The sequence below is a fragment of the Delphinus delphis genome, chromosome 1 (genome assembly GCF_949987515.2).
Source record: "Delphinus delphis chromosome 1, mDelDel1.2, whole genome shotgun sequence".
NCBI classification, from domain to species: domain Eukaryota; kingdom Metazoa; phylum Chordata; class Mammalia; order Artiodactyla; family Delphinidae; genus Delphinus; species Delphinus delphis.
Window position 1 is genome coordinate 164,128,272 of NC_082683.1, and position 27,249 is coordinate 164,155,520.

Sequence of the window (27,249 nt, forward strand, 5' to 3'; positions counted from 1 at the left end):
AATCGAACACGGCTGATTAGCTTAGCTTTGTAATTCATACCTGAATGAAATAACAAAACGAGCGACTGTCTCGAAGCAGTAGACGCAGAATACTCCACATCCAACAAATTATTTACTTTTCGATGAAAAGATCAGCCATTGAATAGTAACCACAACCACAGCAGACTTCCAGGCTGAAACGCTGCTGCTCCGTAACTGAGATGACTTTAGCAACTAAGCCCAGAAAGACAGTCAGTTAGCTGGAGATGACTTCTGAAACAGACGTAATTTTCAAGCCAGTTGGGGCTGATGTGACTCAGGGTGATGCCCCCCACACCCTCTCCAAATTGGCAGCTTGCCTGGGCTGGGCTGCCGAAGGGGTGCAAACAGAGGGCTCTGAGAGGCGGCAGGGACGGCAAGTCTGGGGCCGCTCGGCTAAGCCACAGGTGGCAGTTCTCTACAACTCGATATGAAACGCAGAATAAACACCAAAAAGGCTTTAGAGGTTAAAAAAGAAAAAGAAAAAGACTCCAGGATTTGATGTTGAAATAGATTTAATTTACCTTTGCTACTATATTATCTTCCTAACTGGTGTAATCTATATTTAAATACTATTTAAAAAATTTATCTTAACTTCACTATTATTTCACGTCCTAAAGAGATTGATATACTCAAAAGCTGTATTTGTGACTTAATCTTTTTATTTTACATGGTTAAAAATAACCTATGCTGTTAACTATGGAGTTTTCCTCTTAAATTTCTTCTATTCTTGATAATAAACAGGACACAGAGATGGAATTCTCTTTTCCTGAAAAACTCCTTATGTATTCGTTATGAACTTTGGAAGCGTTGTCTTCTTTCAACGGTCCGTATCTTTCTAAAGTGGCATCTTTTAGTTTAGTATAAAGAAAAAATTTTGTTTCACAGTGAAGCATTTGCTTTATCTTATAAGGTATTCTAAGAGGATTAAATATCCTAATGGTGACAAGTCACGGTGCAGACTTCAGTAGTATCATTACATCACAGAACTTCAGAGGATGCGAGAGTATGATCTAGCCGTGAACAACAATATCAACCTTTGTAATTCTGATTTAATTGAAATCTTAAACTTCTTGAAATGTGCTACCAAGTTACTATAGTTTAAAGTGTCTGATGAGTTAGTTCTTAGAAACACTGTTGAAAAGACCTGGTACAAGTAATGGGTATAGCAAGTATGATGCAATCCTAGCTTCTCAGATTTACTGATTTTTAAATATAAGTGCCAGTATTCAAACATGAATTTTGGAATAGGATCAATCAACAAAAAGAACTGAGTTCAGCCCATGGTTGCTGACCTAGGGCATGTTACAAGCCTCACAATCCTAAATCATTCTTTCTCATCGTATTACCTACTCTTTGCCCTTTTTCGCCATATTCCTTGAAAGTCAGCGGCAAGGTATAGGAGAAATAACAGACTCTCTACGTTTTTTAAAGAAATTTTCTTACTTTTATGGTCATGACACATCATTTTCATTTTTCTGTTATGCACCCTAACGCAAGAACGGTAAAAGCAACAGAATATCAGGTCAAACAATTCTTGCTACATGTAAACGCATACTCAGAAAACCATTCTCAACCAGGCAGAGCCACAGAAAGCACGTGAATGCTGTCCAAATTGGCGAACTGACTTCTCTGAAGTAGAAGGAAGACATATCAGTTGTGGTGCTTCCCGGTGACTTTGAGGTTGAACTCAGGAGCGGTGAGCCAGGGAAGTGTGCTGCCAGGTCACCGTCTTCAGTTCTGGGAGCTTGAGTTTACATGTTTCCAAAATGGTACAAGTCTCGTGAGAAAACAATGAATCAACAGACACTTGGGAAATATTAATAACCAAATTTTTATGAACTGTTACTACAAAGAACTTCAGCAAGAGGGGAGATAAAAGTTTAGTGATCTTTTAGTAAACACTTTTAGCGTAACAGTCGTTGCGACCAGATATTTTTTAAAAATCAAGCTTATAAATACGGTTGCTCTGTATTCAACTGGTGTACACTAAAAATAGGATAATAAATGGAAATACATGTTCTTATAGCATTTCCACAGGAAATGTTCATATTTTTCACGACATCCTAAATCATTTAGCAGTTACATATGCTACATTAACTAAAACACAGGTATTCTTTATTGCACATTTCAAAGTTTTAAGGAGGCTCTAGCTTACAAGGTGATTTTTACTTTGGGGCAGGGGAAATGATACTTTTTAACTGTTTGGCTCAAAAATGCACACTGCCAGGGCAGCTTAGTTCTAAAAACAAACCTTTTAAAATCAACTTTTGGATTTTGAAGCCAGTGAAAATCCTCTACTGTCATGAACAGTGCACAGTCCACTTTCTCTCAGACTAAATGTCCAAGGTCAGTTACGGGCTCTGTTTGAAAGCCTGCGAACAGCCCTGGCTAGTGCTCTGAGAGGCAGGCGGGGGCTCACCTCTGGAGCCGGAAGCCGGTGAGTCTCTTGCAGCAGAGGAAGGTGGATAATCCTGGGGGCCGTGGGTTGGGGGTGGTAATCGGGTACCAGGGATAAAGTACTCTCTTGGGCCAAGAGAGCCTAAAGGTCTAAAAGGTGCGTGTCCTGCTAAGAATTCTCGAGGGTCAAGAGGCAGGTCCCGTTTTCCTGGTGGAACGCCTGGTGCATATTCTCTTAAGCCTAGTGGTGGACGCAAACCAGGACCTGGAAAAATTAAAATTCAGTCACGTAACTACATATGAACATATCTAAATTTAGATGATTCCATGTATGTTAATCTTTAATTCCTCATACCCCTGGAAGTTAGGTGGTGGCATCCCCACTTTATAGATGAGGCAAACTGAGGCTCAGCAAGTTTAAGTTACATGCCTGTAGCCAGCCAGCCATGAAGCAACATAGGCTGGATTTAAACGTGGCTCTACCTGGCTTGTGGTTTTTTTCGACAACACAATTCTGCTGTCTTTATCTCACAAGAGCTTGATTTGTACTTAGAAGTACTATATATCATACTAAGACAATAGATTATGAAATAAGGGCTTCACTGTTAGTAAATTTTGATAAGGGAAATTCCACTGTTACTGTATCAATTAAAAACTCATGCAGTAGTCAGCATGGACCTACATATGCCATCAAAATCAAGGTGTCTGCCCTGCTGGGAAAGGCCTTCCAGCTCCACCTAATTAAATTCAGCAACATTCTACCTAGTAGCTATTACATTCTACCTTCTCTTTAACATTTCCTTCCTATTTACTCCCAAGGTGGGGAGTGATGGATTAATCTTGCCTTCTTTTATACTCTGTGACCCGTTGCTTATACTTCCATTATGGTGATTACAAGTTTTATGTTGTATATAATGTATGTATGTGTCCTACAGGACACCTTAAGCTCCTGGAGTTAGGAGAGTTAATTCCATCCATTACGGAGCCTAGTATGTAGCCAGAGATGTTCAAGAAACATAGGCAGAAATAATATTTCTGACTTTCTATGAACCGCCCATTTTCCCTTGTCTACAAGAGATACCTACTGCCCATCTCAGTACAGGGAGATTATGCAGCACCCCATGTGTCCTGAGAAACTGGCAGAAAAGTTCAAATGTACTCAGCCACCTTTACCCTTTCATTGCACAGCCCTGCATAGCAACTGTTAAAATTTCATCAAGGATTAGAGTGAAAAGATGAATACACTTCACAAGTCCATTACTACCGTTCAATCATCGTACCAAAGGGCGGAGGAAGTGGCCGAGGCCCAAAAGGCCCGCAGAGTTGAGGAGGTGGTCCGTATCGAATGGGCGGCAGTAGAGGGCCTCCCACGGGGGAGCTCATGAGGGGTGCCCCTGGAAAAGGCGGGGGCCCTTTTGCAGCCGTATTAACCTGCAAAGGAGAAGTAATGAAAGTTCTGAAACGCTTGGATATGACAGATAAAAGCACCAACACCAGTAAAAGCTAAAACCCAATGAAGCAGATGTCAGGCACTTGTCCAAAGAGCGAACTATGGCAACAAAACTCTACCCCTCCTATCTGTCCCACTGACAGCTCAGGCGGGTTCAAAGAATGTCAGAGGAGTGAACACTTCCACCATAATCATATTATTGCTCGTATGGGCAAACAGAAGAGGATGCAAGAGGACTGTCAAAGGATATTAACAGAGGCGATTCCCAACTAAGAACTAACAATCATACCATACACACAGTAAACTGCTTCTAGGGCAGCCCCTCCCTCCCGTCACCACAATAGCTCATTTCTCCATATTAAGAGTGGAAAGAACAAAAGGGAATGAAAAATCCATTTTCTACATGTAAGAAGAGCTAATATTCAGAGTACCTTCAATTTCCTTTCATGTGTTGTAAGATCTCACCTTGCTTTAAACATGAGGGAACAGAGGCACAGAGAGTATTAGATACCTTGCCGAAGGTCACACAGCACATAAGAGGCTGGGCTGGAACCCACTATCAGCCTGACTCCAAGCCAGTGCTCTTCCTCCTCTGCCCCTGCTATCAGAGGAGGCTCTACTCTCTTTGAAGTCAGTCTGCTACTTCAAAGGGGTCTTGGGTCTTAGCCAGGCTGCCCTGGGACACAAAGAGCTCTCAAGCGATGTGTATTCCTGGAGTCCTGTACTGGAACTCGCAAGTATTTCCCAACAGAGATAACGTTATATATACAAGTTCAGCAGGCACAGCTCCAGCACCCACCCCCATTCACCAGTAATGCCGTCCTTCACATTACGAGGTGCTGACCAATCCTTCTCTATAGAAGCTGGGTTGGAAATTCTCAATAATGAAAATATGTATCTTGATGTCAACACAGTAAAAGCACTGTGAGGTACAATCAGAGGACTTACCAGCTGTCGCAGCTACACAAGTTACAAGAGAATACACTTATGTGAACATAATTTAAGGCTACTGCTGGGAACTAGCACAACAGGTAATTAAAGATTTCCACTATTCAGTACTTCACTTATAGCAAACATCCTCTGTTACTGATCTGTAATTTCAGATTATTCAAAATAGGGCTTGCCTGGTATACCACTAGAGATATTCTTTTTTTTTTTTTTTTTTGCGGTACGCAGGCCTCTCACTGTTGTGGCCTCTCCCGTTGCGGAGCACCGGCTCCAGACGCACAGGCTCAGCGGCCATGGCTCACGGGCCCAGCCGCTCCGCGGCATGTGGGATCTTCCCGGACCAGGGCACGAACCCGTGTCCCCTGCATCGGCAGGCGGACTCTCAACCACTGTGCCACCAGGGAAGCCCAAGATATTCTTAAATAGCACACTTCCAAACAAATACATAATAATGATGAATTTACACAATATATGATGAACTGATTTGCCTTAGAGCACTCAACACCGAAGCACACAATACAGAACTGAAGTGATGACTTTTCACATTTTAAGGTTAACTACAACAGATGCTCTAAAGAGATTAATCACCTAACCAGAACAGGAAAAAGGAGTGAAAACCAACCAACCAACCAGACTTCAGCAACCCAGCAACACTTCCAAGTCAACAGTAAGGTCAGTATTGCCATGCAATTTAAAGCAAAGCAGATTAGTGTCATGCTCCTCAGCTCCTCTCCAGAAACACACCAAGTAAAAAGCCCAGTTCAACCTACAAGTACTTAGTGCTACTGGATGCTCAGCCAAAGACATAATGCTGGGAACTGAAGGGCCTTCAGGCTCTTGGGGAACAGTCTGCTTTTTCAAAAAGTAAATGAGATGGTATAGACATAACAGAACACACAAAAGGGAGATGAATGAGGCAAAGAGAGGGCGTTGTAGAGAAAGTTAGATGTTTTCCTGAAATACCTAATTACAACTCAAAATGACCACAGAATTTACCTTGCCCTCATCCATCACCTTAGAGGGGGAAGAGCTTCTTGAGCTACTGTTCATCATGGGAGCTGCACCAGATTCTGGATCTGTGGGAGGCCAGAGAACTGATTTAGACTTATTCTGATTTGTATACTCTGTGAAGAAGAATACAAAGTCCTCTACCCACCTCCTCCACAATTTGAGACTCTTTGAACACACTTAGGTCCCTTACCAGAGGCAGAGGGTTTCCCAGATGCCTCAGATGACCATCGAGGACGAGGTAGAGGCCCATCCACTGACCCTTGAGAAAGAAATAACAGCCCTTGCATGAATTTTTCAGAATAAACCAATTGTGGACAGGTCAGGTTTCAGTTCTACCCAGAAAGCAAAACTTAAAGCGGGTCTCCCAATACGTATGAGGAGAAATCACTAACAATTTATGCACAAACTTAAAGAATTAAAATAAGAACTATCTTGGATTGAAAGACCTGCACGTTAATAGCACTGGTCAGGTACTTCAAGCTACAGGCAATTGTATAGGCTGTTTTTTCAGTCTATATGTAATCTGACTTCCATATCTTACCAAGTATTATATTTATGATTAGAAACAGACTTATAGCATTTCACATTAATGAGAAACAGATGTACACTGCATAAATTATATAGTTTTAAGGCTACTTTTATATAATTCAAGAGAAGAACTCAACAGAAGTTTAAAGATAAAGGCCTATACTTCACAGCAAAAATCTGAAAAGAAACAATATAAGAATAAATGATATTTATATATTTGTTTTACACATACACTTATACATGACAAATAGTATTGTTATAATAATAAGTGCTTTTTGTTCTAAAGCAAATCTAAAGTAGACTATCCACCAAGACAAAATTAAGAAATCTCCTTCTTTATATATTGGACAGACCCAAATTCTCAACTGCTGCTTGCATCAGAATTCTCGAAGAAGGAAAAAGCTCTTGAAACAGTTTACTGCAAGGTAACACGTCAATGCTCACCAAATTCACTTCGAGGCATCTCTCTTCGGTTAAGCGTAGCAGACAGAGGTCTTGCGGGTGGGTCTGCTGTCAGTGGCGGAGAGCATTCTCCACCACTCACAGGAGATGGGCCAAAAGAGCCATTCTGGCTCAGAGGACCTGAAGACAACGGGCAATAATTACCACTTTAAGTGAACCTTCTTTTTCTAAATTCTTGGGATTATTTCTAGGGCATCATAAATATTACACACATATTCAGAAATAAAAAGTAGTTTAAACACATTTTCCACCAAAAAATAGACTGCAGCCCTTTAAAAGTGCTCCCTACCTCTCCGTGGAAGGTTTTGTGTGTTGGGTCTTCCTGGCATTGGTTTTATGATCACAGGTTCTTCTTGCAGCATTGCCATCTTTTGGGTTAGTTCCAGTAATCTTGAATATAGAGAAAGAATGGATTTAAATATGAAACAGAAAATTAATTCCTTATTGGATACCACACAGCACAGCCTTTAGAAACTCTAAAACACACTGAAAATATGTTTTAAAATCACATACTTGTGTCTCAAGTTGGCAGCTTCTCTTTTCTCTTCAGCTATGGCTCTTTCTGCAGCACGAGCTTTGAGCTATTGGAGAAAAAAAATATCCAAAATAAGCCGTGGTAGACAACACACAAAATAAAGAAAAGAAAAAAAAAATCTTACCCAGTTATCGTGAGCTTTTTTCTCATGAGTAGCGATCTGAAAAAGATAACACATAAAAAAATATGTTCAGAGATTCATTATAATATGTATTAGAAAGCAAAGAAGTCTGCTGCTGCAGGGCAGTATAATTATTACCTGGTTTTTAAATGAGCGCTCTGTTTTCTGTAATTCTTCCTCCATTTCTTCAATTCTCCGCCTAAGAATTAAACTTGCTTTTATCATTTAGAGCACAACTGAATAATATTTTAAACAATCTCGCCATGTTCCCTTTACTCTAACAGCTACAGCTGTACCCTTTCAGACTTCATCCATATGTATAAAAACACATTCTACATGGCTGTAATAAGAGTACAGTGTGATCAAAACTAATACTGCATAATTTCCTTCCTTATTATTTAATAGCTGGAGATTCTGAACTGATACCTTATAATTTCCTTAACTGTTCTCTTCAATATGTTCTCAAACAATCCCACTATAAATATTTTTCTCCATAAAGCTTTTTCTTCCTTTAATTATATCCACAGAAAATTTCCCAGAGCTATGATTACTGAGTCTATCAGATGGCATGATCATTTTTTAAAAATTAATTAATTTTATTTTTGGCTGCATTGGGTCTTTGCTGCATGCGGGCTTTCTCTAGTTGCAGCGAGTGGGGGCTAGTCTTTGTTGCAGTACAAGGGCTTCTCACTGCGGTGGCTTCTCTTGTTGCGGAGCACGGGCTCTAGGCGTGCGGGCTTCAGTAGTTGTGGCACGTGGGCTCAGTAGTTGTGGCCCACGGGTTCTAGAGCGCAGGCTCAGTAGTTGTGGCACATGGGCTTAGCTGCTCCGTGGCATGTGGGATCTTCCCGGACCAGGACCTGAACCTATGTCCCCTGCCTTGGCAGGTGGATTCTTAACCACTGCGCCACCAGGGAAGCCCCGGCATGATCATTTTAATGTTTTTTTAAATACATCATACAGCAAACTGCCTTCCAAAAAGAATTTCTCTGATATATAAAACCACTCAGAACTGTTGGCATGAACCAATTTCCCTTACAGTCTTGTCAGTATTGGGTGTAAGGAAATTTCTGTGAATTTAACACTTTTTCCTTTGTTAACTTAAAATTTATTTTTTCTCATGTTAATTAAATCTTTTGACCACTTATTTCTGCCTCTGTGCCATTTTGTTCTACACAGTGTAAAAAGAAACAGTTTTTTTTTTTTAAAGCCAACAGTAGTTTCATCAGCCACTGACACCCTCCTCAGAAGCTGAACTCACTTGTAAGTTTTCACTTCCTCTGCCGCCAAAAGTGCCTTTTCATCTGCAGCTGACAGCCGCTGCTCTTTTTCTTGCCGCTCATACTCTTCTTGACTCAATTTCCTAAGATAAAATCAGTTGTCAAATGAAAGTGTTTCTCTTGCTCTCCCAGCCATCTGTCTGAATGCCTTGTTACTTCCCATCCTCTCTAAAACACACATACAAACAAGTCATAGGAAGGAATTCAAACCTGCCACTTACGGATAAAAATCAGACTCTGGCCTGTTGGCAAATCACCTGCATTTTAAAACTTTTCCTCATAATTCTCTATGTGGAAAGCCAGGGCTGATCAACCTAACACAATTAAACTTATTAGGATAGAGCAGGGGATAATTATTGCTCTTATTTCTACCATGGAAAGACCTGTAATTACTTCTCTTACTTCAATCTTGGAAGGATTATTTTTCAATCCAAGACTGGTACCATGATAATTAGCCCCCAAAAAGCCTTTTAGAACGTCTTCTAATTGTGGAATTAACCATAGATTAATTCCACACTTCAGATGTGGGACTCCTACTGCCTATTTCAATAGAATTATGATTAAAGGAAAGAGAAAAGTCTTAGAATTGGCCATGTCTACTGGATAGAAAAAGAATCTAAGCTGTCCCATAATCAGAGTATCATCTACTGGAAACTGGTTTTAACCTACTAACCTTGGAGCTCAAGATATCAATCTACCATAACAGAGATTGCAATGGTAGCAACATGGCTTTAAAATGCTATTTTCTTGTTACCCTTGTACTTCTTTGACCATAGTTCTGATTCAAAAGAAACCTGAGACAATTTCTATGAAACAGAAGCATAATCAGAAGAGCTATAGTAAAAACAGTTAGTAATCAAAGAGAAAAAGGGTTGTATATTCTTTTGTAATTGTCCATTCAATACTCAGCATGTCTTATGAATAGCTATAACATACTTTACCTAGTAAGATGCTAAAGATAAAAATAAGGGCAAAGTACTATCCCTACACTGAGTTTGCAGTTTAATGTGTAAACGATGTACCTAACAACAGAACAATCCCTAACTCAGGAAGAGATGTGAGAAAACTGGGTCTTGAAAAAAGATCAGAGAGAATTTTGCTTCCAGGAATGAATGAGTTAGTCTGAGAACACTGAAAATAAATAGAACATTCGACAAAAATATAAAGAACATGCTTGAAAGCATCAGAGAGCTAATATATTAGCTAGTAAGCTAATATATGAGGCCAAGATCTAGTAAAAAAAAAAAAAAAAAAAAAAAAGGAATCTCAGAATTACAAATAAGCCTGGCATCTGAAGCCACTTTTCCCCTAGGTTCACCCATGCACTTAAGACAATGTAGAGATATAAGGAGGCTACTGAATAGAGTTTTCAAAATATTCCTGGATCATAGAAAATGAAGTGGAGCTCAGGGCTACCACTGAGAGGGACCCTAGTAAAAGCCCTGGGCTTTATGTTGAGGCTAGAAAGAGTACTTGGAGTACCAAATGAGCAATGCAGTGTCCTTTGAAGGAACTAAGACCTTTTTTTTTTTGACTGCGTTGGGTCTTCGTTGCTGCATGCAGGCTTTCTCTACTTGTGGCGAGCGGGGGCTGCTCTTTGTTGAGGTGTGCAGGCTTCTCACTGCAGTGGCTTCTCTTGTTGTGAAGCACAGACTCTAGGCATGCTGGCTTCAGTAGTTGTAGCATGCGGGCTCAGTAGTTGTGGCTCACAGGCTCAGTAGTTGTGGCGCACGGGCTTAGTTGCTCTGCGGCATGTGGGATCTTCCCGGACCAGGGCTCGAACCTGTGTCCCCTGCATTGACAGGTGGATTCTTAACCACTGTGCCACCAGGAAGTCCGGAACTAAGCCATTTTTGAATGACCTCTATTGCTGACTGGATTAAAATAATGACCACCTGCTAGAAATAAACTCAAATCTTTTCTCTAGGAAAACAACACCATTCTAGGCCTCCAATTCCCTCTACAGTGTTTGCCACTCAATCAAAACTGTCTAGGCACTGTCTAACACCCACAAGACACTGTGATTAAAATCTAAAAGACAAGAGGAATGACCCATCGAGGATCCACATAATGGAATTATCACACAGACTTTAAAATAACTGTGCCTTATATATTCATGGACGCGAAAGTCAAGATTACAAATTTCAGCAAAGGATTAGAAACTATAAAACTGAAACACAGTAACTGGAATTAAGAACTCAATGAATGATTTTAGTAGCAGATTTGATAACTGAAGTGAGATGTTAGCACACTGGAAGACAGGTCAGAAAAAAATCCGGAATGAAGCAAATATAGGTAAGAATGTAGCAGACATAGGGGAAATTATTTTTAAAAAGGTTTAAATGTAATCTCAGAAGAAGAGAGAATGAGGCAGAATCAACATATGGAGAAAGACCCCAAAATTCAGGAGGTGCTGATGACCTCAAACAGCATAAATGCAAAATAGTTAGGGAAGGGGAGGGGAAGGAGAAGAGAAAGCCAAACCCAAACATCCACACCTAGGCACCGCCCAATAAAACTGCTGAAAAACTGAAAGCGAGCTTTTAAAGGCAGCAACAGCAGGGGTGAGACATCCGAACAGGGAAAATAAGAGTGACACTGGATTCCTTAAACTTCAAAACCAGAAACTAACTGGTTATCTTTAAAGTGCTGGAATTAAATAACTGCAAAAATCCCAGAGCCAGAAGAATATCCTTAAAAAATGAAGTCAAAATAAAGACGTTTTCACACAAAGATAAGGTGATGAAATCCGTCAGTAAAGGACATTCTTCAAGTAGAATGAAAGTGATCCCAAATGGAAGACCAAAGGTGTAGGAGAGGATAAAGAACTACAGGAACTACAGGCAGACCTCAGAGATATTGAAGGTTCAGTTTCAGACCACCACAATAAAGCGGAGAAAGAAAGTGAGTTTCGGAATTTTCTGGTTTCCCAGTGCATGTAAAAGTTATGTTTACACTATACTGTAGTCTATTATAAAGTGTGCAATAGCATTGTGTCTGAAAAACAACATACAAGCCTTAACTATCAAATACTTTACTGCTGAAATATGCTAGCCATCGTCTGAGCCTTCATAATCTTTAAAGTAACATTAAAGATCACTGATCACAGATCACCATAACAAATATAATAATGAAAAAGTTTGAAATACTGCGAGAATTACCAAAATGTGACAGAGACACAAAGTGAGCAAATGCTGTTGGAAAAATGGTGCCCAAAGACTTGCTTGACACGGGGTGGCCACGAACCTTCAATGTGTAAGAAATGCAGTATCTGCAAAGCGCAATAAAGCAAAGTGCAATAAAACCAGGTATGCCTGTATAAATATGTGTGTAAATCAAGTGAATATTGGCCGGGAAGCACTGTAACAGACAATAAAAACATCTTGTGGAGTTTAAGTATACAAAGAATTAACGATGCAGGAGCATCTTAACTCAGGAGGGAGTTAAAGCCCAGAAAGAGGTAAATCTATTGACTAAGTCCAGGATACATGCTGTGGTCTTTAGGGTAAGTATATGAAGACAAGTAAAGCAACCAATAACTACCAAGTTTACACAGGGGAAAAATAGAATTATTAAAAATATTCAAATAATCCAAAAGACAGAAAGAAGAGAAAAAGGAACACAGAACAGGCCATCAAATAGAAAGCAAATACCAATATGTAGATTTAAACCTAAATATACATTTAGGAATTACATTATAAGGAAAAAATGAGTACTCACCTATTTATTTATTTATTTATGCCACAACTCACTCTAGAAAAGATTTTAAGGAACATAAACATTTGAGTAGGCAGGAGATTGCCAGGTGGAAATAATGTAAAAGGACATTTTTACTACAGAAAAAGCAGCATGCATAGCTACACAGAATCTCAGAGTGGCATGAAGGAACTGTGGTCAGGTCAGGCTGCATCAGAAGGAGCTGCAGGAGATGCACCTGGAGAGGCAGCTCAGGACAGCTGAGGGGCCCTGTGTGCTTGCCAAACAGTCGGAAATTGACCCTGAAGGGAATGGGGGGGGCTCCTCGACAGATTTTAAACCACATGATGATATACAAGGACTTGTATTTTAGAAAGTTCCTTCTAGCAGCTGTAGACTTGGAAGAAGAGGTTTAAGAAAGAGAAACTGGAGATAGGTGATTAGTTAAGGGCTGGCAGAAAAGATGACTTGGGCCTGACCACACACAGTGGCTTTGGGGATGAAGTGCAAGCAATTTGTGCCCGGACATGGTGACTGAATGGATGCTGGAGGAATTGAATAAAATATTGCCACACTGACTATATCATAAAGAAAGACAATTGCCATTTAGGTGATTCAGATGACTACTGGTGGCAGAGAAGTGCCTTTTTTCCCCCCAATATTTATTTATTTATTTATTTGGCTGCGTGGGGTCTTAGTTGTAGCTCGCGGGCTCCTTAGTTGTGGTTCACAGGCTCCTCAGTTGTGGCATGCAAACTCTTAGTTGTGGCATGCATGTGGGATCTAGTTCCCTGACCAGGGGTCGAACCCAGGCCCCGTGCACTGGGAGTGCAGAGTCTTATCCACTGAGCCACCAGGGAAGTCGCCAGAGAAGTGCTTTTTAAAAAATAATAATAAATAATGAAATGGAAAATATTTATCTGAAGCAAGTCAGGTATTTAGAGCTAGCCTGAACAAAACTTGGAAAATCTAAACTAATTTCTTGGTGAGCAAAGAATTAGAGAAAAAGTTAGTGGTATGGTTCCAATGTTTAATGGCATCTGGCAATAGCAACCTAAGCATATGAAAAAGATTAAATTTGCTTAGCAAAATAAGCCTGCTCATAGACTGCTATAAATGCCAAAGAGTGAACTATAGGAGCAAACACAAATTGCAACCGCCACCAATAAACTATTTTAGAGGATTCAGGTATTTTCGGTGGAGAAAACTGGAACTATGAAAGTATATCTTTCAAAAGATATCTAACTCCAAATTTGAGATGTATATTTCAAAAGATTAATACCTACACGTACACATGAAACAGGTATTTCTTTTTTTTTTTTTATGGTTTCCATATGGTTGTCATGGAGAACACATGCAGTTAAAAAGTTAGGGGCATGTGCTATAGAGTCAGAAAAACCTAGTACAAGGCCCTGCTTCACTACGATGTGATACTGGGTAGGTTACTTAGTCTCTCTGAGCCTCAGCCTCCTATACTTAATATACAAATAATAATTGTACCTATCTCATAAGTTGCTCTGAGGATGAAACAAGCATTTCTATATCCCAAACTCCCAACAACCTTGCCACAATTACATATTATACATGTATAGTCTGAATATTGACTACATTAAGTCCAAAACTTACAATACTGTCAGTAACTAAGTACTCCTTTTGAAGTATTTATTCTATTTAAAATCATGTCATACAAATCACTCAGGATTTTTAAAGGCTATGTTAAAAACTAGTAGAACAAATGCAAGACAAATCAGAATGATATAACTAACAACAGCAAAAGAAAAGTGGAGTAAGTGGTGGAGCCTCAGAAAGGGTATGAATCGTCAAAAGAAGCACTTCCAGAACAGCAACTCTTAGTACCTGTTAGTTAGCAGCATAACTACTATGGGGTATCATAACTACTACTACTACTACTACTACCATTATGCTACTATAGTAGCATAACTACTATGCTTCAAGTAAATTACAGGCAATAATTGCTGACAATTAGTTAAAATGGAAAAAAAAATTGCAAGTTATGGGAAACAAGGCAGAAAGGAAGAAAGACAAATCTATACTAATTATAGGCAGAAAAAACTATAAACAGTCTTTAAAAAAGACAAGATTATCTATAGTAGTACAGACATTTAGCTAGATGACAATATTGTTAACAATGAACCACGAAAACCTTACTTTTGCAGAGCCATCTCCTTCTGCTGATAGAGCTCATTCAGAATCTCCACTTTCTGCCTCAGTGTTTTGCATTCATCTTCCAGTACAGCTTTGGCAGACTGCAGGGAATTGCGATCCTCCTCTAATTTCTTTATTTGGTCTGTAAGGGATAAAACATTAGAGCTTTGTGTGCACAAGAACTGGAGAACTTACTGAGGAGGCCAGAGTTAAGGGGGGTGAGAACACGGAAACAGGAAGCCACTCTTTATTTTTCAAGTGGCAATTTCTTTTCAAGAAGCAACCTACCTTCCAGGTTACATTTAGTGGACATGGAGGCTCTAAGTTTAAATTGTAAAAGTTTTAGATCCTCTTCAACTACTGATATTGCAGTCTGTGTCTAAAATTTGCAGAAGAGAGAAACAGTCTTAAAAGTGAGGCATAGTAAGAATTCACAGGCACTTATAGTACTCTATAAAAAGGATTATACCCGAGAAATGTCCATCATCTGCTTAATCTGCTTTTTCACCTTCTCACTCCGGTCACCTAAGAAACAAAAGGATTTCAGTGCTCTTTCCTTCCTTGCTGTTTAACTATATTTTCTTAATTTCCCCCAAACAATTATCATGTTCAAACATTCAATGAAAAAACAAACTAACGAAAAGAACTGATTCAGCTATTTGACTTTTAAGAGATGTGCAAACTTAGGTTGAAAAAAAGAATTCCCAGTTTGTACAATAAAAATATTATCCATGCTGTACTTGAGCAAGAAGGGATATGTGAAGTAAAGCTCTTTCTTCTCTCTCAGATCTACCTGCCCCCAGTCAAATATCTTATTTAGAAAGACTCATTCCTCTGCTTTCCCCTTGAATCTGCTACCAGGTGTAGGTTAAAACACCCACAATGTGAACAATCTCCAACTTGAGATAGAGTGTCTACAAACATTTCTCTCATCAGTAAACACTCTTTCCCTTTAGCCTACACTCTAACTGCTTAGTTAAGTTTACGGCTCCAACCACTCGATACTTTTGAAATTGGTTGTGGCCCTAAAACCACAGAACTACAGAAATGATAAAAGCATGAAGTTCAGAAAGAAGTTTCTCCTACTGAGGATTGTTCAGTACACAGAGCTGGGAGACAGGACTGATGCTGCTCTGGCTCCAGTGCATACCTACTGCTGTACCACAAACCAGCAACCCACCTCTGCCCAATGCATACAGACCTGTATCGTCGTCCCTCGGTATCCACAAGAGATTGGCTCCAGGACCCCCTCCCCCACCCCCCACAGGAAACCAAAATCCGTGGATGCTCAAGTCCCTTATATAAAATAGCACAGCATTTGCACATAACCTACACACATCTTCCCACATACTTCATCTCTAAGTTACTTATAATACCTTAAACAATGTAAATGTTATGTAAACAGCTGCTGGCACGCAGCAAAATAAAGTTTTGCTTTTTTGAACTATCTGGAATTTTTTTTCTCCAAATATTTTCAACCTGCAGTTGGGTGAATCCACGGATGTGAACGCACAGATTCAGAGGGCCAACTGTACAAATTCAGTGACAGGCGTCTACAGCTTTAACCCTAAAGAGGAAATTCAGACTGCTGAAAAAAGCATCCGTGTACTTAGAGACTAGAAGGCAAAAAGAGGTCCTACCTCCCTGAAACCAATCTTACCTCCCACTTCTCCATTTGCTAATTCATCTGATTCATTTCCTCCTTTATTTTGACCCTCAGATTCAGATTCACAATCTAACTGATTCAACTGTGTAATGCAATTAGTCAAAGCCTAGAAAAGAAGCAAAAGGATATTTATTAGGAAGAGCCTCTCAATTTCAATTACCCAGATTCATGAGAATTCATGAGAATTAAGCACGTATTCAGGAGAATGAACTCACATTAATATTAACATCTTTGTGAGTGAGAACCACTTCCAAATCTTTCTGAGACTTCTCAAATGATCTGATTTGTTCACTGAGCTCAGCATGTGATTTACTCCAGTCTTTGATTTCTTGCTGCAACTGCAAAGTTAAAACACATCAATTTCTAAACGTTATGGCTTTTTCACTGGAGACAGCAAGACCACAAAAAATGAGCCAGGGAAGCAGGGAGCCATGCTTCTCCTTGGCTCGCCATTAGGGACTATACTATGGCCTTGGTTAAGGGATGGAGAGTGACTCCATCCCTCAGAACTGCAATGAGAACCTAAGAGCTGTCAAGGATACTGATCTGGTGTATCGCATCCTTCAGAAAATTGCAGCCAGTTCAAATAATTCACTTCCAGTAGGAATAAAAGAGCACGTCTCCCTGCCTACCAAGCCCAGACTCCAGATCATGTAACCGTCCCTTGGTCAGAGAAACAGTAACTGCTCAAAGGAGGGTAATAAATACCTAATTCTTTGGGTCTAAGAAGCAAGTCCATCGCCCTCTTGAGGCTATTCAAGTTAATATTTGGCTGGTGCTGGATGAGACAAAGACTAAACATTCTGATAGCTGCAAGGAATTGTACAAAAGAACAGAAAACCTAGAACAGATGGAGAATGTACACATGCACTCAATTTGGGGAGCGCAGTTTAAACTCTGCATATCTAAAAATTGAATCCTGCATACGTACTTCATTTCCTTAAAAACCATATCCAAGAAAAGATATTCAAGCGGTAATGATATCTGGTTTCCTAGTTACATAATCTATGATGTTAACTTTCCTTTACCTGCTCCTTCTTCTTCTTAAGTCTAGCATTTTCTTCTTGAACCCGATGGCATTCAGACTTCACTTTCTCTTCACTAAGTTTAGCTTCATTAAGGGCAATTTGAACCTAATGCAAAACACTTCTATTAATGCAATAATTCCAAAGAAAAACACATAAAAAGTTACTTTCCCAATTAGACATACGGTTTTTGTCTTTTGCATTTTCTAGCACACATCAAATGTTTGCTCCTCAAAATACTAAGACATCACATTAATGTATCTTGCAGGAATTGTACAGAGCTTTACCTCTGAAAATTCTGAGGCATTCATTGAAATAACATCTTTTAACTTCTCTACAGATTTCTTGTTTTCTGATATCTGCCATGGGAAAAAGAACACAAAAATGTATTAGAATTTCAGTAGAAACACTGGGATATATGATAAAAAGAAGAAACATTAACAAAACACATCGCAGAGCCATCCCCTAGATAGCAGGTAAAAGCAGATGATCCAGTCTTGGCCTAGGAGAAAAGTCAACAATGTAAAGACATGAGGAAAGAAAATACTGAAGACATAAATATTTCATACCATCCACAACTTTCCTAGTTATGAAATAATGTGGTACATGATGAGACAAAAAAGTCAAAGGAAAGAAAATGAAAAAAAATTCAAGTAAACCAGTTCAAATCAATGATTTTTCCTAGTGGTAGAGAAAAAAATCCCAAGGTCACTTAAAAATTCTCTTGCTAAACTAAAAATGGCTGGACTTGAGGGGGAAGAGCCAAATCTCAGATACAGAATTCCAAAACTTATCAAGGAATATGTCAAGGAGGTGGAGCATAACTCTTCACTCTTTAACTATGGGTTGTGCACGGTAACTTCCTTCCAAAGAGTACAATATGCAGAGGATGGAAAAAGGGTAACTTTATAGCAGAGAAACCTGGCAAATACTACCTCAGCCAGGTGATCAAGCTTAACTGGGTGTGCAATATATGGGAACCCTCTCTACTATCTTTCCAACTTTTATATAATTCAAAAACTGTTCTAGGAACTTCCCTGGTGGTGCAGTGGTTAAGAATCTGCCTGCCAATGCAGGGGACACAGGTTCGAGCCCTGGTCCAAGAAGATCCTGCATTCTGCGGAGCAACTAAGCCTGTGCGGCACAACTACTGAAGCCTGAGCACCTAGAGCCCAGGCTCCGCAACAAGAGAAGCCACAGCACTGAGAAGCTCGCACAACACAACGAAGGGTAACCCCCGCTCGCCGCAGCTAGAGAAAGCCCGGGCGCAGAAATGAAGACCCAACTCAGCCAAAGATAAATTAAAAAAATAAAACAAAAAACTGTTCTAGCATTTAAAGTTTATTTTTAGAAAAGAACCATGCAAAAACAAATCAAAACAAAGTACTAAGACCACTCAAAGGGGCAACTATTTCTTATTTGCTCTACATGTTTCAAAGGGCAGAGCCAACCAATATGAAAATTACCCAGGGCTGAGGACAAAAATACTTCTGAGGCCTGTAAAATTAATAACTTGGGGTATTAGCATTTAAAATTCCACGAAAATGCACAGAAGTAGGTTCAACTTCCCTGACTCCCAATGTTGTTTGAGTTAAAGCATGGGAAAATGCAGAGTTCATCTCATCCAACCTACAAAATAGTTGAAAAGCCAATTTACAGTAACAGTTAACAGCAAAACTCTTACCAAGTCCTGATTCTTCGCATTCTGTTCCCTCTCAGATTCTAACATAGCACGCAAACTTTTAGCTCTGTCACCCAGAATTTCATTAGTTTCTTCAAGATTCTTGATTTTATCCTACAAAAAAAGGTATTAATAATAATTACTCATTATTTTTCTTTTGTCTTTAGAATGCAATCTCAAAAAGAGAAGGGATTTTCACCTTAAATCTAATTGCTTCGTCAGAGAGAATCATGTTTTGTTTCTTGGTTTCTTGAACATGTTTCTTTGATTCCTTGATCTAAATAAAATAAAGCATTCAAAATTTAGAAACATAAATTATGGTGCTACCAAAACTTATCTCCAGGACTCCCCCGGTGGTTCAGTGGTTAAGACTCCACACTTCCACTGCAGGGGGCACAGGTTCGATCCCTGGTCTGGGAAGAACCCACATGTCGGGCCATACAGCCAAAAGAAAAAAAAAAAAACTTATCTCCAAATAGGAGATCCCTCAGAGAAGAAAGCAGTACTTTACACATATGATGACTACTTCACATTTGGACAGTTTGTAGGAGATAAAAAAAATTTTTTTTAATATGATTTAAAAACACCATAACAGGACTTCCCTGGTGGCGCAGTGGTTGAGAGTCTGCCTGCCGATGCAGGGGACACGGGTTTGTGCCCCGGTCCGGGAAGATCCCACATGCCATGGAGTGGCTGGGCCCGTGAGCCATGGCCGCTGAGCCTGCGCGTCCGGAACCTGTGCTCCACAATGGGAGAGGCCAGAGCAGTGAGAGGCCCGCGTACCGAAAAAAAAAAAAAACCAAAAAAACCCACCATAACAACTGAACTATAAGACAGGAGGAAATAATTCGAGCTGGAACCACAGGGGGAAAAAAACTAAGAGAATAATTAATACCTTCTGCTCATAACTTGATAATTTTTGTACAAGCTCTGCATTTTCTTTCATGATATTCTTCAACTTCTCAGAAATTTGCTGTTCAGTGACTGAAAAGGGGGGGAATCCATAAAATCATCAAAAATTGAATTACCCAATGCATTAGCAGCAAAGACATGCTATCTGGCACTCTGAGGGAAATGAACTCAGCATTAACTATTATGCCTTTAAAAAGCAAACTGTAGTTAACAGCACTAAGGATGTAAAAATATTAAAATTTAAGAAAAACATAATAAGAACCCTTACTTCAATGAGATTCCAATTTAAATTTATTTCAAAGACAGGAAACACAGTAAAATGTTTTAGCTCAATGTCTTTCCCCTTCATGAGCACCTTTCTTCTCAGAAAATGTGATCATTTCAAATATATGCCATTTGTAAATAGAAATAGAAAATGCAAGCATATTGACATACCTCTATTCCTCAAATTATCTACTTAAATACGTATTTACTGTACTGAATAAACCATTAGCACAGGAACACTGTTCACAGGTAATAAATTGCACTACTTCAACATTCAAAGTCAATCTGCCCAAGCCGAATCCTCTTCTCCCTGCTGCCACCTCAACTCCTATCTCATCTACTCGCATCACCACCTACTCTGTCATCTAAGCTAGCAACCTAGGATTAGTAAATTGTTCAGGAGTTAATAAGTCAATCAGAGATCAGAAGTCACCATATCTACTGTTAGCTTACACAAAACTCATATCAAATACCAGTACTGAGGGAATAGTACAAATAACAAAATAAGCCTGAATATTTACCTTGATATACTCTATTCTTTACCTAAAAGAGAGAGAAATAAAATTAAACTTGATATCAAGACATCTTATTAATAGAAATATTATAGTTCTTAAGACAATAGTCAAATCATAACAGAATGAAAATTTAATAATGGATTGGTTCAGCATAAGGATCCACAGGATTAAAAAATAAGAAAAGGCTAAAAAAATTTCAAATTTAATTGGTAGTGATACTTCATTAATAGTTTATGATAGATAAAAGCACTAAGGTAAATACTTTATTTTTGCAACTAAAGATACGTTCACGGGGACTTCCCTGGTGGCGCAGTGTTTAAGAATCCGCCTGCCAATGCAGGGGACACAGGTTTGATCCCTGCTCCGGGAAGATCCCACATGCCATGGAGCAACTAAGCCCGTGCACCACAACTACTGAGCCTGCGCTCTAGAGACCGCGAGCCACAACTACTGAACACGCATGCCACAACTACTGAAGCCCGCGTGCCTAGAGCCCGTGCTCTGCAACAAGAGACGCCACCACAATGAGAAGCTTGCGTGCTGCAATCAAGAGTAGCCCCCGCTCACCACAACTAGAGAAAGCACGTGCACAGCAATGAAGACCCAACTCAGCCAAAAATAAATAAAAAAGATACGTTCATGTATCTTTTCAATGAGCACCAATCTTATTAAAAGAGGACTTAAGTTCCATAATGGAAAGGGATTATTATATACATGGAAGTTGCTAAGAGAGCAGATCTTAAAGGGGGGAAAAGGGGAAAAAAGATCTTGTAACTATGTATTGGTAACGGATGTTAATAACTAGACTTATTGGCAATCATTTTGCAATATATACAAATATCAAATTATTATTTGTACACCTGAAACTAACATAATGTTACTAGTCAATTATTTCTCAATTTAAAAAAAGTGAAGAGGAATAGTGGTTTCATATTAAACATACTAATGCTTCACTTATCCAAATCATTTACTTGACAACCCCAAATAGCCAGAATGAGATCTAGAAACAATGATAATTGAAAAAGACTCTGAGGAAACAAAATTAAAGGCATGATTGTTGTCCTAAGATATGCCTCTTTCATGAGAAAACATCTTAGAATTCCTAATCAAAGTTGGCTATTGGGTGAATTTAGAAATCTAACAGACTGCAGCATCTGATTTTCCCAACCCCCTAAAAATAGCAGTCATAAATCTAAAAGGGAAAAGAAGACTGCTACAGGAAAATACACAAGCAATGAGAGAAATAACAGCTAACATCTTCTAAATCATCTCCTAAAGACAGCACCGAATTACAGGAGAATAAAATACAAGCAGTACTCAATTTTTAAAAAAGTGTTACTAAATGTCTTTGTAACCCAGAACTTACTTCCCTTGTCAAACATCATAAATGGTGATGAGATGCTCAGATCAGTCCACAAATCATCCATGATCTCAATATTATTACAGTATCTGATACCATTTTTAACGATGCTGTTACAGGCAACTGCATTCAGAGTTCCAACACAGAAATAAATAACTATTTCTCTAATGTCACAGCCTTGCTAATGAGGGAGTAAGCTTCCTTTATCCTCCTTTCACCCAAATCAACAGGCGAGGGAAAGCAGGAAGATGCAACAAGCAGGCAATGAGAGTAGGGACCAAGGTCCCAAATGCTGAGGCTGCAGGGCAGCAGTTAGGACATAAAGCCTACATAACCTTGTAAAAATCTAAGCCATGTCAGGGTTTTTGAGATGGGAGAATTAAGAGTGGGAAACAGAAAACGTTTTCACCGTTTTCCCTTCTGTTCACCGTTTCTATTCTTTTTCCCTGTATCTGAGGAAAAGCCCCATGAGGTTTAAGGAGTCTTCACAAGAATCCAGGCAAAAGACCCTTCTTTTTAAGTGATTTTACAATCACTTGTGCAAGGAGAGAAAGCTTATTAGCAATGATATGTCTGATAAAATTAAGAAATCAGAATACTCAAAGTTTAGAATGGTACTCATCCAATGCTTTTGGCCATTTAACTGTTAAGCTTCAACTGAAACTGAAAGCTTTTCATCTGCAAAGCTCATTTACACAGAATATCTTCTTCCTCAATTATGTTAGATGACCACGAAACAGAATCATAAGCATGTATCTGTACGAGAATACATATATATATATAAAGCATGAAAGACAAATTATACACAGAAAAAGACCCTAAGGAATAAAAATTTTAATAGTGTGTCTTTGGACACTATATAATATGTATTTCCAAATAAAAAGATGTTTTCTGAACACAACAGCACATGATCAAATTAGAAAAATCTGTGAAACAGATATATATAAGGAAAAGGACTGAAAATTTACCTCTTCTCCTGATATATATTTTTACCATTTGCAGCATTTTTTCTGTACGTATATATGCGTTTATATAATACACAGTTTATCTTTAAAGTCTTGGTTTCTGCTTTTTTCCACTTAACATTAAATTGTGAGCACTTTCGGTGCCCCAATGTCTTTGGAATACATAAATTTTAAGAGCTGCCTAATATCTCATTATATAGATGAACAATAATTTAATAACCCCCCCATGATGGATCATTTAGGTTCTGTGAAGTTTTCACTCTAATAAACACGGTTCCATTTTTAACACCCTATACAAGATCTCTAATGTATGATCGGTTACTTCTTTAGAATGGACTATTAGATATGGTATTATACTATATAAAAGGACATGAACATTTTTAATGCTTCTGATTTATAAACTGAAGTTTTCCCATTGAGATTATCCACATGCCGTCTTGTTCACCTATGTCTTTACCAACAAAGATTACACTGTTAGCTTGGATTATAAATATTAATTTGTGTTCAACTTAGTAACTAAAAAAGAAACACAAAGGCAAGTGATTATAAAACAGTCCTGTATTTATGAGTCTAAAGGTATACGTTAATTTTATTTACTCACAGCAAGGACAGTTCTCCAGAAGAAAACAGCAAATGAAACAATTCCTAAGAAGGCAGTGGTAAGTACAGGCTTCCAGGGCAGTCCGTAAAAATCAGGCCCAGGCTGAACATCATCAGGCAATGTAGCAACTAGCTGAAATAGAGATATTAGAAATTGTGGGAAACCTGACAGAAATTTACAATAAAGCAGTCACAGAGAATCATCCGCAGAAATCTAATTCAAACTCCATTACATAGCAATCCCCTCAAAGTTCTTCAATAGTTTCCACTGCTTCAATAAAAAGAGGATACTGGCGGCTTCCTATTTCTTGTTTGGCTTGACGTATTTTAAAACATTATAAATCTGTCTTTACATTGAGCATATATTTCCATTTTGCAATAAGCCCTACACATTATGTTGTCCAACACATGGCTCGAATCCCTCTGGATCATACTTTTCTCTTAGCTGGTTTTTATGACTTAAGCCACATAAAACAAAAAGTTGAAACATACTATAGAATCTTTTATGGCTGCAAATAAAACCGAAGCGATAATGAACAACGCAAATATCAGCTTTTCCTCTAAGATTTGAAATCTTAATTGTTTTCTACTCACAGAAAGACAAACGCTGAGAAACTGCAAACACTTCCTGATAACTAACTGGTTTAGACAGACTGCTCTGAATTTAACTGTCTTCTATAAACCCAATGTTTTCATTTTAAAAGTTTCCTCAAAGACAGCGCATTAAACTCCTGTCTGCTTCTACACTGTTTTCACGGCCCTGTAGAAGTTAACTATCATATTGGCCCCATCCCCCAAAGGTGCGGAGGATAACATGAAAAGAAGCCGTATGATGACGCTCGCTTGGTTTGATTACGACTGTGTACCAGAAAGTAACACAGTGCCTGGCACATCGTAAGTAATTAAAAAATGAACACGCGACAAAACCTTCTCAAATACACTCCCATCATCTCCTTAAACAGCACCGAAACGTCCCGCCCGCTTCGGGCCTGACACACTCTATTTCCTCTTCGCCTCGTCAGTCAGTGTACCCGTCCGCTCAGAACCCGTCCACCCGCCTGCCAGAGCTGGGGGCGGGGGCCCATCACCTCCAGGAGCCTGCCGATGAGAGCAGCGTAGAGCACCGACAGGGGTCCCAGAAGCTCCGGGTCCCCCGGGGAAGAGGTGACAGAAGGCACAGTGGCAGGAACTGAGTCCATCGTGACGGGACAGCGAAGCGGAGGCGACACTTCCCCGCGGGACGACACCGGACCCCCTCTCTGTCACCGTTTCCTCCTTCGGAAAGGACCCGGCTCAGGGGGCGGAACCTGGGACTGAACTTCGCCTGCCCCGGCAGCTTGCACTTTCGCCCCACTCCTCCTGTAAAACACGTCATCAGACACGGCCCCGGGCGGAAGTACACGAGTCTACGGAGGCCGGCCCCGCCGTAAGCGGGCCGTAGCGGAAGAAACCAACGGTCGAGCGAGGCGGGGGAGCAGAGCGAAGAGACCTACGCGGAAGAAACCAAGTAGCGAGGCGAAGATGACGGGGCTCACCTGCGGCAGGAACTGGGAGAGAAAGCGCTGTTCCATGGGCCTGGGAGCTTCGAGAAGGAGGAGAGTGGGCGGGGGCTGGGGGAAAGGAGAAAGGCCAGCCACTTAACTCCTGCCCAGAGCTGGATCCTTTTGTCACCAGGTACTGAGACGCCGGGTACCTGCCCTAAAATGCTCAGACAGATCAGCCGTTCCCGCTCCCTCGATGGACCACCCCCTGCCTCGGCCGCCGTCTCCTGGGCCAGGTTCCTTCCCAGCTCGCTCCAGTCCTGCTTGCTTTTGCCCTTCCTGGACTCCAGATGTCCACACTGTCCCACATTCGTGCCGATGCCCCTTTAAAAAGTGTAATTCTAGGGAATCTTGTCATTACCACACCTATGCCAATGAGGTCAGTTCTGGGTCCCACATTTTAGGGTTATAGGACTTGTGGAAAAGGGCAAGGAAGAGTCTGGAAATTGCGTTCTGAAAGTGGAAGAAACTAAAGATATTTAACCTGGGGCGGGGGAACGATGTTTGCAGATCTTTAAAGGTATGTCTATGAGTTGAATATAAAGCCAATTCATTAGAACAATCAAGCAGGAAAAGCCTGAAAAAGAAGGGCATGGCATGGGTGGAAGGTAGGCAGGCGGTTTAAGCAGGCTCTGTAATTAAAACAGTCTGGTACTGGCCCAATAATAGACAGACAGACCATGGAACAGAACAGAAAATCTAGAAATAGGCCCAACTGCGCTGGCAACTCAGCATACAGTAAGTCAGCTGGGGGAAAAACAGACTTTTTATTTAATAAGGTGGTGTTGGCCTAACTGGATAACCAAATGGAAAATAATAAAAATTCGATCTTTTTCTCACTATTCACAAGAATACATTCCAAATGGGTCAGAAACCTGTATGTAAAAAATGAGAACAAACAACTACTGCAAAAAAAATATGGATGTATTACGAGTGAGCAAAACCTTCCTAATTAGGTCTCAAAATCCAAACGAAAAGATTTGTAACCTTGATTACTTGGAGAAAAAAAAAAAAAGTGTCCAGCCGTGGACACAAAAATACAAAATAAGCAAAGCCTGACTATGAAAACCTGCGGAAAACATATTTGTAACATATTACAAAGGGTTAATATTCCTAAAATATAAGGAACTTTACAAATAGAGAAAATGGCCAGCAAACCTATAGTAAAATGAGCTGAAAAAATGAATAGATAGTCCTCAGGAAAAGAAGTAGGAATAGCTCACAAACAGGGAACCATGCTCTGTTTCATAATGAAAGAAATACAAATTAAACCCACACTGAGATACCATTTCTCACTTATATTCGCAAGATCCAAACATTTGACAACATATTCTTAGAGAATGCAGAGGAAATGGGTACTCTTATGCACTGATCATTATACAAAATGATAACAACCCCTATAAACAGTAATCTGGCAACGTCTCCCAAAATTACCTGTGTAATTACCTACTGATGCAACAATCCAACTTCTAAAGTTCTATCTCAAAGATACTAGAAACATAACAAATGTTGGAAAGATATATGCACAAAACCATGTTATTCTAGCATTATTTATAATAACAAAAGACTGGAAATAACCAAACTGTCCATCGACAGAAGAGTTGTTGAATACACTAAAGTATACAGTTGACCACTGAACGACACAGAGGTTAGGGGTACAAACCCAATGAGTAGTCAAAAATCCCCGTACAATTTATAGTCAGTGGGCCCTCCTTACGCGAGTTTCCTTGGTATCCTCCTTCTGCATCTGAGGATTCAACCAACTGCAGATTGTGTAATACTGTAGTATGCATTTAGTGAAAACAATCCGCGTACAATTAGGGATCCAAACGATTCAAACTTGTATTGTTCAAGAGTCAACTGTACTGCGAAACTGGAAAAAAGAAATTAAATAATTCTATATACTGCTAGGGTATGATGTCTAGAATATACATATCTTTTTAAAGGGAGTGGAGAAAAGTATATTTTTATCTAAAAAATAAAAGGAGAAATTATTTTTTTTCCAGCTTTGAGGTAAAAGTGACATGCAATAAATAAAACTGCACATATTTAAAGTGCACATCTAGATAAGATGAGTGCATCTGTGAACCCATCATCACATTCAA

General features: G+C 39.6%; 1 protein-coding gene across 3 annotated transcripts in view; it reads right to left on the reverse strand.

Moving 5' to 3' along the window:
• Nucleotides 1-491: 491 nt before the first annotated feature.
• Nucleotides 492-27,249, reverse strand: part of MIA3 (MIA SH3 domain ER export factor 3) — a 54,500-nt gene continuing 27,742 nt past the window's right edge. The window contains exons 7-29 of one of the 3 annotated variants that reach the window (XM_069540105.1): nt 23,605-23,736; nt 20,685-20,706; nt 19,883-19,971; nt 19,187-19,264; nt 18,991-19,101; nt 17,594-17,665; nt 17,310-17,414; nt 16,497-16,619; nt 16,276-16,387; nt 15,085-15,140; nt 14,904-14,994; nt 14,619-14,757; nt 8,735-8,836; nt 7,612-7,672; nt 7,477-7,512; nt 7,331-7,398; nt 7,107-7,207; nt 6,800-6,937; nt 6,018-6,086; nt 5,813-5,892; nt 3,699-3,849; nt 2,441-2,683; nt 492-1,765 (exon numbers count right to left, since the gene is read on the reverse strand). In XM_069540105.1, coding sequence (XP_069396206.1) covers nt 1,545-1,765; nt 2,441-2,683; nt 3,699-3,849; nt 5,813-5,892; nt 6,018-6,086; nt 6,800-6,937; nt 7,107-7,207; nt 7,331-7,398; nt 7,477-7,512; nt 7,612-7,672; nt 8,735-8,836; nt 14,619-14,757; nt 14,904-14,994; nt 15,085-15,140; nt 16,276-16,387; nt 16,497-16,619; nt 17,310-17,414; nt 17,594-17,665; nt 18,991-19,101; nt 19,187-19,264; nt 19,883-19,971; nt 20,685-20,706; nt 23,605-23,736 — 2,400 coding nt within the window. In that variant the 3' untranslated portion in view covers nt 492-1,544. Of the gene's footprint in view, nt 2,684-3,698; nt 3,850-5,812; nt 5,893-6,017; nt 6,087-6,799; nt 6,938-7,106; nt 7,208-7,330; nt 7,399-7,476; nt 7,513-7,611; nt 7,673-8,734; nt 8,837-14,618; nt 14,758-14,903; nt 14,995-15,084; nt 15,141-16,275; nt 16,388-16,496; nt 16,620-17,309; nt 17,415-17,593; nt 17,666-18,990; nt 19,102-19,186; nt 19,265-19,882; nt 19,972-20,684; nt 20,707-23,604; nt 23,737-24,691; nt 24,968-27,249 lie in introns of those variants that run through there. The other 2 variants (XM_059997963.2, XM_059997957.2) reach the window with 2 other exon arrangements.